Genomic DNA, 10,823 nt, shown 5'->3' with positions numbered 1-10,823 from the left:
GGGGGCGGCCCCCTCAGGCCGGGTACGCCAGGCACCCGGAGACCCCAACTCCTCTCCAGCGTCCCCCGTGGGCCCCCTGATGAGGCTTTCCCTCGTTCACCGGCCCCAGCCTCTCGGGCCCCAGGACGTCCTCCCGAAATGATCGCAGACCCTGGTCTGGGGCCCTGCACCCCATTCTTTCCTCCATGACCCACACCACTCCCAGCCCGTCTCTGCGCCCCCGCCTGGTGCTTACTGCTTAGCCTTAAACGAGATTAACAGGAGGAAGGTGCTGGTAACTGCCCCGTTCCGCACTCTTCAGACGGCCCTTCCCTGAGTCACCTTCACAGAGACGGGAAAGCCCCACAGGGGAGCCCTCTCTGCCTGCACCCCCAGGCCCACAAGCTCACTGGGCCCTGGGCCCCCTCCCCAGAGCCCTGAGGGCATCTCCGGTCCAGCGCCCCCACGAGCCAGCACGCGGCGGTAGGAGCCTGGGAGGCCCCAGGGCAGCGGCCCAGGTCCTTGGGTGAGACGTCACAGAACAGATGCAGGGGACACCCCTAGCTGGCCCGAGGCGGCCGCACACCAGGTCAGCGGCACTGTCCTCTACCAGATCATAAATGTGCACAGAAAGAATGCAGATGGAAAATGTATTTCAGCCAGAATTTTCTGTTTAATTTTTTATGTTTATTTATTTTTAAGAGAAAGAAAGAGACAGCACAAGCTGGGAATGGGCAGAGAGAGGGAGACACAGAATCTGTCAGCACAGAGCCCGACATGGGGCTCGAACTCATGAACCATGAGACCATGATCTCAGCCGAAGCCTGATGCTCAACCGCCTGAGCCCCCAGGCGCCCCTCAGCCCGAATTTTCCTCATGGACCTACTAAAATCAGTGACACCTACCTTGGAGCCCTGCCACTAGAGGGGCTGTGAAGTCGGCCCTCCACCTGCCTTCGTCTGTGGGACCATCTGATCCACACAGAGCCCCTCAGTTTCCCTTTCTGGCTCCCCGCACCCTGGGAGGCTGGGAAAAGAAAAAGAAAAAAAGGGTCAGTCGTAAGATGTGAAAAACTTCCTCCAGACTGGGGCTCGGCGCCCCCTTCCCAGCAGCACATCTGAGGCCATTCTTCCGTGTAAGGTGGGGGCTGAGGTGCTTCCTTTCCTTCTCGCCCGTGGCTGTGAGCCTTGCCTGCCGCTGGCTTGCTTTTGAGCTTTTGCCAAAAAATCACTTGATCCTCTTTCCTCTGTTTGTACGTCCTTCCTTCATCAATAACAGCCTCAACCACTTCGGCTTTATAGCAGGTCGTGATGAGCCCTTGAACTCCTGCCTTCACGACACGGTTCTGGCTTTCCAGTTCTTCTGTCTGTCTGGATGGATTTTAAAATCCGCTTTTCTAGATCTACAAAAGTAATCCTGCTGGGAATTGATCGGGATTGGGCTGAATCCGTACAACGATGGAGGACAAACTGATATCTTCATGAGGTTAAGTCTTCCGATCTATGAACACAGGTGTGTATCTCTCCAGGGGCTTGGATATTCTTGGATTTCTTTCATCAGTATCTTGTTCTCAGCACATTTTTTGTAAGATTCACAACTAAGTATTTCATGGCTTCTGGTGTGATTGGTAAACAGTTCTTCTTAAAACTGTCATTTCCAGGGGCGCTGGGGGAGCTCAGTTGAGCCTCCGACTTCGGCTCAGGTCATGATCTCACAGTTTGTGGGTTCGAGCCCCGCATCGGGCTCTGTGCTGACAGCTCGGAGTCTGGAGCTGCTTCCCATTCTGGGTCTCCCTCTCGCTCTGCCCCTCCCCGCTTTCTCTCCATCTCTCTCTGCCTCTCAAAAATAAACATTAAAAAAAAAAAAGACCCGTCATTTCAGTTGTTCGCTGTTAATGCGTGGAAACACAGGTTTTGTTACCCTTGTGTCTTTTGCTATTAACACAAGGATTTTTTTTAGTTTTCTTTAGAATTTCTACATAGATAATCATCTTGTTTCTGAATAGAGACCATTTTATTTCTCCCTTTCTTATCTGGATGCCCTCCCTTCCCTCCCCACCCCCTCCTTCCTTCTCCCTTATTTACTATGTGGAACTCAAATACAGTGTGGTTCAGAAATGGCGGAAGCAATCAGCTTTGCCTTGTTGTCCGTCTCACAGGGAAAGCTTTCGCTCTGTCACCAGCAAGCATGCTGGAAGCCGTGGGTCTTGGTTCCTCATGAGGTTAAGGAGATTCTATTCTTGTTTTCTGAGCGGCGTTGGCACGGACAGGTGGCGCATTCCCTCAGACACCTGCACTGCACTTGCTGAGATGATCATACGGTTTCTCTTCCGAGGCCGGTGATCGGAGGCACACGACTGGTTTCTGGACGCTGGGCGAGGCTCCACGGCACGAGCCCCGTTTGGTCACGGAGCGTCACCCTTCCTCTGCGGTGCTAGACTCGGCTCGGTAATACTGGGCAAGGGGCTTTGTGCCTGCGGTTTTCTTGTTAAGTTGATTCTCTCTGGTCTTGTTACTAAGGTAACGCTGGTTTCCTAAATTGAGCCAGAAAGTGCTAATTCACTTTCTCTTTTGTGACAGATTGTGTAGAATTGGTGTAAACTCTCCCTTCAGTGTTGGAGTCATTTGCCAGCAAAGACATCTGGGCCTGGAGTTTTCTTTGTTGGATGAGTTTTGACTATGAAGTCCGTTTCTGTAAAGCGCCCCGGACCGGTCAGGTCATCTGTCTCCTCTTGAGTGAATGTGATAGTTTTCTTCCAAGAAACTGGTCCGTTTCATGCTAGTTTTCAAATTTAAGGGCCTGGAGTTGTATCAGGTCCCTTCAGTGCCTTTCTATACCTATTGACAACATCTCCTTCATCCCTTATATCTGTAAACTGTGTATTTTTTCCTTGGTTAGTCTTGCTAGAGATTTATTAATTTTGCCAATCTTTTCAAAGAACCAGCCTTTGGTTTCATTGATCTTTTTCTATAATCTTTCTTTTCAATTTCATTAATTTCTGATCTTATCTTTATGATTTCTTTCATTCTGTTTGCTTTGTGCTTAATTTGGGGAGTTTTTCTAGTTTTGGGAGGCCATTGCTTTTTAAGATTTTTAAAAAATATTCATTTATTTTTTGAGAGAGAGAGAGAGAGAGAGAGAGAGCGAGCAGGGGTGGGGGAAGAGAGAGAAAGAGACACAGAATCTGAAGCAAGCTCCAGGCTCTGAGCTGCCAGCACAGAGCCCGATGCAGGGGTTGAACTCGAGAATGATGAGATCAGACCTGAGCCGAAGTCAGATGCTTAACCAACTACTGAGCCTCAGTCGCCCCTTTCCGCTCGGGTCTTGATCTCAGGTTTGTAAGTTCAGGACTCGCGTTGAGCTCCACACCGCGTGTGAAGCCTACTTAAAAGATTAGCCACAAATACGAAATTAAACTTCACAAAATGTCTCTGACCCCACGTTTGCAGACAAAGGCTTCAGTGATGCCCCACACACGGTGCACAGCTGGGCAGCCAGTGCAGCCGTGACGCACACCCCACAAGGCTGTGCAGGTCCGGAGAGGCCACTCCATGCTCCTGGGGCTCAGGGGCATGTCTGTGACCCTCTAGAATGGACAGAAGCTGGAGGAGCCCTGGTGGTGACACTTGAGCAGGGCTTGGGGCCAGTTTTGTCATCATTTGTCACAGAGTTTTATGGGATGCTTAAATTAACATTCATGATGTTTATTCAGCTCACAAGAGTTGTTCAAAAGTTTAAGAATCTCTCCTTGATTAATAGGACAAGTAGAGAGAATATCAGCAAAGCTATAGAACAACCACCAACCACGTAGATATGTTGACATTTATGGCACAGTCCCTCCAACAACAGAGAAATACGTATTCTCTTCAAGTCGATATGGAACTTCACCAAGATAGACCACATTCTGCATAAAAAAAAAGCTTAAGAAATTTTTTAAAGAATGGAAATCATACAAAGTATGTTCTCTGACCATAAAGGAACTAAACTAGAAATCAACAGAAAGATAACAGGGAAATCTCCAAAAATGTTGAAATTAGCACAATTCTAAGTAATCCATGGGTCAAATAAGAAATTAGAAAATGTTTGGAACTAAGGAAAATGAAGATACATCATATCAAATTTATAGGATGGGGCCAAAACTATGCTTAGAGGAAAATTCATAGCATTAACTACTTGAAAAGAAGGACAGTCTCAAATTAGTGTAAAATACCAATTAGCAATCCAAAGAAGAAAAACCACATGATCATATTGACTGATGCAGAAAAGGTATTTGACAAAATTCTACATGCATTCGTGACAGAAATGCTTCGTGACCCGGAAATAGAAGGAACTCTCTCCACCCAACAAAGGCGCCTTCAGACCCTACAGCCGGCATGGCACATTGTGGTGCGGGACTGAGCACCTTCCAGCTGAACTTGGAGGCAACGGGGTCCCCTCTCACCTTTTAAAAATGTTTATGTATTTACTTTGATTGTGGGGTGGGGGAGGGGCAGAGAGAGGGAGAGAGAACCCCGAGCAGGCTCTGTGCTGTCCGCACAGAACCCCACACGGGGCTCGATCTCATGACCTGAGTTGAGATCAAGGTTCTGACACGTAACTGACTGAGCCAACCAGGCGCCCAGCTGTCACCTTTATCCAACATTGTGCTGTCATTCTAGCTAGTGCAATCAGGCAATAAAAGCGTAAATAGAGGACTTGCAGGTTGGAAGGATGTCTCTGCTTACAGACGACACAGCGTCTAAGTAAAATCCCAGGGAGCCTTTGGAAGCCCCTGGGACTAGTAGGGGAGTTCAGCCAGGCGGCAGGAGACCCACACAGCACACAAGGCACAACATTTCCATGTCCCGGCAATAAACAATTGGAAGCCAAAAATAAAAAGTAAAATCACATTGGGGGGGTGCGGTGGCTCAGTCAGTTAAGTGTCCTGATCTTGATTTTGGCTCAGATGATGAACTCAAGGTTTGTGAGACTGAGCCCCATGCTCTATGCTGGCAGAGCAGAGACTGCATGAGATCCTCTCTCTCTCTCGATATAAATAAACATTTTAAAAATAAAAAATGTAAACATAAAAACACAATACTACTTACAACAAATATAAAAATACATGAAATATATTTAAATCTAAACACATAGGGGCGCCTGCGTGGCTCAGTCAGTTGAGCGTCTGACTTCGGCTCAGGTCATGATCTCACGGTTCATGGGTTCGAGCCTCGAGTCAGGCTCTGTGCTGACGGCTCAGATTCTGTGTCTCCCTGTCTCTCTGCCCCTCCCCAACTCATGCTCTGTCTCTCTGTGTCTCAAAAATAAATAAAACATTAAAAAAAAACATGTACAGGATCTATATGTTGAGAACTACAAAATATTGATGAAATAGGTAAAAGAAAACCTAAATAAATTGGGAGACCTCCCTTGTTCACAAATGAAAGGACAGTCTCTTCAGTAAGGGCACCGAGACCACTGGACTTCACGTGCAGCCCCCCCCAAACCCCCCAAATCCCTTGATCTAATGCTAACACTTTATATAAAAACTAACTCAAAACGAATCATAGATGTAAATGTAAAATGTAAGGCTAAAAAATTTGGGAGAAAATATTTATGTCCAGGACTTTGGGAAAGAATGTTTTTTCAAGTTTTTATTTACTTATTCATTTAAATAATCTCTATACCCAATGTGGGGCTTGAACTCACAACCTCAAGATTAAGAGTCACACACTGCTCTGACTGAGCCGGCCAGATGCCACTTGTGAAGAGTACTTAGACATGACACCAAAAGCATGATCTACAAATTAAAACGACAATAAACTGGACTTGATTAAAATTAAAAATTTCCCTTCATAGAATGTAAGAAAAGATCAACAAATCATATTTTCAGCAAGCGATTTGTATGCAACATATAGAAAGAGCTCTCAGAACCCAGCAATGGCATCACAAGAAAGAAAACTACAGATAAACGTCTCTTATAAATATATATACAAAACCCTTCAACAAACTATGAGCAAACCAAATCTAGGAGCATTTTCTAAAGGATTATGTGCATGGGGATTTGCTCCAGAAATGCAAGGGTGATTCAACAGACAAAACTCAATCAATGTAATACATCACATTAATAGAACGGAGTGGGGAAGCCCATTTAATCATCTCAACCGGTGCAGAAAAAGCATTTGATGAAATCCAATGCGCTTTTAGAATAAAAAGACTCAATAAACTACAAATAGAAAGAAACCTCCCAAACCTGATACAGGACATCTCTGGAAAGCCCACGCCGGACATCATACTCAATCGTGAGAGCCTGGAAGCTTTGCGCCTCAGAGCAAGAGAAAGACAAGGGTCCCATTTCTGCCGCTTCTCCCCATCGTGTGCTGGGAGTTCTCCCCGGGACAACTGGGCAAGAAAAAGAAATAAAAGGTAGCCAAAGTTGGAAAGGAAAAAACAAACTTTTTTATTTGCCTCTGACACAATCCAACGCATAGAAAATCCAACAACAACAACAACAACCCAAAACCCCTCACCCTCACCCTCACCCCATTATGGCTAATAAATAAATCCAGCAAAGTTGCAGGATATGAGATCAACATATAAAAATCTCTGTACACTGGCAACAAACAATCCAAAAATGAAATGAAGAAAATAATTCATCTGCAACAGCATCAGCAAGAATAAAGCACCTAGAAATAAACGTAACCAAGAAGGTGAAAGGTGTGGGCCCCGAAAGCTACAAAGCACTGCTGGGGGAGACTCAAGACACGAGGAAATCCAATGCGTAGGGCTTGGGAGACTGTGCGTTGTCAAGATGGCCTTTCTCACCAAACTGATCTGCAGCTTTGATGCGCTCCCTAGCAAAACCCCAACGGCCCCTTTTTTCACAGAAATGGAAAAGCTAATCCCAAATTCATTTGCAATTGTATGTAACGAGCCACAAATAGCCAAGACAATCTTGAAAAAAACAAAACAAAGTTGTAGGCCTCCGACCGCTCCTGATTTCAAAACTTACTACAAAGCTACAGGAATCAGAACAGTATGGTTTTGATTCCATACAGATTAGTGGAATCGAGTTGAGAATTCAGATATAATCCCACACCCTTATGATCGACTTATTTCCAACAAGGGTGTAAAACTAGTCGATGGGGAAGAAGAGTTTTTTCCACACAGGGTTGGGACAACTAGTCGTCCACATGCAAAACAGTCAACTTGAACCCGTACCTCACAACACACACACAAAATAACTCAAAATGGATCAAAGATTTAAACATATGATCTAAAACTATAGAACTCTTAGAAGCAAATATAGGGGCAAATCTTCATGACCTTGAATCTGGCCAGGTTTCACACACCTAACATCAAAAGCGCAGGCGAAACAAGCAAACAATTGGATTTCCTAAATTTAACTTCTTTTGTGGATCCAAGGACACTCTCAAGAGAGTAAAAAGGAAACGCGGAGTGGGAGAAAATATCCACAAAGCACATATCTTATGTGATCTATAAAGAACTCTTACAACAAAAAGACAACCCAATTTTAAAATCGGCAAAGGACTTAATGGACATTTCTCCAAGGAAGATACGTAAATGGCCAACAAGCACATGAAATGATGCTCAGCATTATCAGCAGCCAAGGGAACGCACCCAGAACCACAGCTGACACCGATCTGCAGCTGGTCCAGCACGCGATGCAGCTTCCATCACAGCACCTTCCTGTGGACCTGACAAGTCGTCCTGAATTGTGTAAGGAAATTCAAATGGTCAAAAATGGCCGAGACATTCTTGAAGCAAAACAGGTGAAAGCACTTGATCTATCAGATATTGAGACGTGAACAACTATTGCGGTGAAGAGGGTGCAATAATGGAGCACTGCGTCAGGGACGCTGTAAGGAGGGCGGCTGAGCCGAGGGCACGCGGCCCAGAGCCGGGCGCAGGCTGGGGCGCACACGGCGGCTCGCACAGTGCACTCAGGGCAGTGGAGAAAGTATGACCCTTTGAGTAACTAGTGCTGGGCAACGGGACAGCCATCTAGACAAAAATGAAAATCACATCATACGGACCACGAATTCGCCTTTGGGACACAAAATAACGCAGCTCTGGGAGGTAATCTGGGGGAGATGTCTTATCTTACACAGGAGACAAAAATACGACAAAACACTGTAAGCTCCACCTTAGTAGTAGTAGGACCGTTGTCTCCCTGGGGTCACCGGCCCTAAACCATCCACAGCCCTTCTGCAGTCCCTGCCAGATCTCTGCTTTGAAAGACCCATTTTAAAGCAATTCAGCCCTTATCCTAAATCCCCATAGCCCTTTGCTCTCACCTCCTTTAGAATCATTACCTAGACTGTCAGCTAATGTCGTCCTTACCAGGGGCTCAAGACCTCCGCTCCGTCCCACCGACAGGCTTCCTAGGCCATCTCTGGGGAGAGAGACAGCAGTCTTTGGAGATATGTCCTGAGATCCTTAGAGATGAGTGGTGCAGTGTCTCAGATGGATACAAAGTCGGCTCCAAAATTAATTTGAAAACAATAGAGGAAGTAGTTGGGGGTAGGCAAGTTTGGTCATAGATTGTTGATGCTGAGTGGTGGTGCAGAGGACCATTATTCTGTTCTACTTGTGGTTTTAATTCTCTGTTAATACTCATAAAAAAGTTATTTTTTTCCCTAGTCCTTAAGAGGGTGTGTTCATTAAGGTCACAATCAGGTTGTGCATCGTGTGAGCTCCCGGGCGTACCCTAAGTCAGGTTCTACGTGGCAGCTGCAGGGCTGAGGGAGGGAGGGCAGGGAAGAGAGCGGATGGGAGGTTCCAGAGAGAACCCTCTTCAGCGCTCTCCTACGGACGCCCCTAAAGAGAGCCAACAGCAGTACAGTCAACTTAGCTTTGACATTTAGATCTGGGTTAAAACCAAAGCTTTCTGGTCTTGGCTTATTCAGAGCCGGAAGCGCGTCCGCAGTGGCCACCGAGCTGCACTCCCGCTGCGCCTGGAGCGCACGGCCTCCGGTTCCACTCTGGGGGGCCAGGCTGCTTCTTTCTGAGAATCCTGGACCCTGAAATTGGCCATCACTAAACATTTTTTTATGTCTTAAAAAAAAGTGGCGTTTTGCTGTCATAGCCTGTGTCCCACGTTGTGTGTCTCAAAGCAGAGCCTGAAACGGGAACGGAGGCTTGAGGCTGCGCCATGTTTCTCCGGTCTCTCCTCCGGGTCCCAGTCCCCGTCTCCATCCCCGTCCCCCGTCCCCGGCCTGGCGGCACAAGGGCCGCGCGGCTGTGTGAGGGCCCCGGCCCGGCTGGCTCTGGGAACCCGGGCAGCAAGGCCCCCAGGTGACAGCCGCTCTGGACCGGACGGAGGCAGAAGTGAGTATCCCGGGGCAGGGGCGGCACAGACGCAGCCTGCCTCTCCCTGGCCTCGCCCTCCGTCTGCCCCTCCAGCCAACGACTGCTTGTGACTTCAGGAAGCTGTGGCCGAGGGTGCTCAGGGCCGAGGAGTGACCCCAAGGTGCAGTGGGAGGAAGTCTTTGGGGTGACGGAGTTGAGGTGTTCTGTGTCCCCATTGTGGTGGTTACGTGAACCAAAGCGTGTCAAAATTCATTTTTTACCGCATGTTAATTTTGCTGTAAATTTTGTAAAATTCAATTTTAGTGTATTTTTCATAAATAGGAATATTTTTCCTGTGAAGATATGCCTGGGTACTTAAGCGTTCGGGGTGCTGACACACCAGCACTTGGGGTTTGGCATGAACCGTGGGAAAGTCTGGGCCGTCTCAACCTGTCGACTCTGGGTAAGAGAAGCCCCGTGGCTTAGCGGCATGCGGAGGACGCAGATCACACCTGTCCCAACGGCCGCATCCCAAACTGTGGTCTGTCCTCGCCAGGGAGCGTTACAATGGAGTTACAATGGAGTCCGTAAAGATCAGGGGCTGGGGGACTGAGGGAGGAGTCGGTGGAGCACAAGAGATTGGGGGAGAGATGTCCCCACGGTAAGCTGAGATGGGCACTGCAGCCGATCACGTGACCTAGGCAATCAGCGCTAATGGACTGACGGGTTCCGGTTCATCAGGTGCAACATATGACCCGCGTGGAGACAGGACGTGGGGGACGGGGCGCCTGGGCCTGGGGCTGCTCTGTGCTTGCTGCTCAAGTCTCTGCAACCCTCGAACTGCTCTTTTAAAAGTCTGCTAATTACTACTTTTTAATGTTTATTTTTGAGAGAGAACGAGAGCATGAGTGGGATAGGAACTGAGAGAGACAGAGAGGGAGGGAGACATGGAATCGGAGGCAGGTTCCAAGCTGTCAGCACAGAGCCCGTGTGGACTTGAACCCGAGAACCCTGAGACTCCTGAAGTGAGTGGCAGTCAGCGGCTAACCCACTGGGCCGCCCAGGTGCCACCGAAGTCCACTAATGATTTTTAAATGAATGCGAAGCTTGGGGGGCTCGGCGGCCCCTGTGGGTGGAGTGCACCACTCTTGATCCCAGGGTTGTGAGTTCCAGACCCACCTTGGGTGTGGAGATTACTTAAACATAAAATCTTAAAAAAATGAATGTAAATTATAACACAAGAACTGGTAGTTTATAACTTCTTTACTAGACTCGTTATTCATGGTTGCGGATTTCATGCGTTCTGTTTTTAAAAAGCTGAACCCGACTTCATCAGGAGCAGGGTGACCGGCTGCTCGGCTTTCTTCCGTCCCCTCCTTCCGCACCTCGGCCTCCGGTCCGTCCTCGGAAAGTTCAAGCGCGGGGCGCCGGGAGGTTGGAGCCCAGCTCGGCCTGCGGCCCGCCCGGGCCTCTTCGGTGGAGTCCGCGGCTTCGGGTCGCCTCCCCCCTGTCCCGGCCCCCAGCTTCGCGCCCCCGCCCTCCGGATGCGGCCC

At 48.2% G+C, this 10,823-nt stretch overlaps 1 protein-coding gene across 1 annotated transcript in view; it reads left to right on the top strand.

The window, feature by feature from the left end:
- The first annotated feature begins 9,133 nt into the window (after window positions 1-9,133).
- Window positions 9,134-10,823, top strand: part of SCT (secretin) — a 2,509-nt gene continuing 819 nt past the window's right edge. Inside the window, exon 1 of the mRNA XM_029957169.1 lies at window positions 9,134-9,276. Within this exon, the coding sequence (XP_029813029.1) occupies window positions 9,134-9,276 (143 nt within the window). The remainder of the gene's footprint in view (window positions 9,277-10,823) is intronic.

This window comes from Suricata suricatta, chromosome 11, assembly GCF_006229205.1.
Source record: "Suricata suricatta isolate VVHF042 chromosome 11, meerkat_22Aug2017_6uvM2_HiC, whole genome shotgun sequence".
In the NCBI taxonomy this organism is placed as follows: Eukaryota; Metazoa; Chordata; class Mammalia; order Carnivora; family Herpestidae; genus Suricata; species Suricata suricatta.
This window is presented reverse-complemented; position numbering and strand designations above follow the sequence as displayed.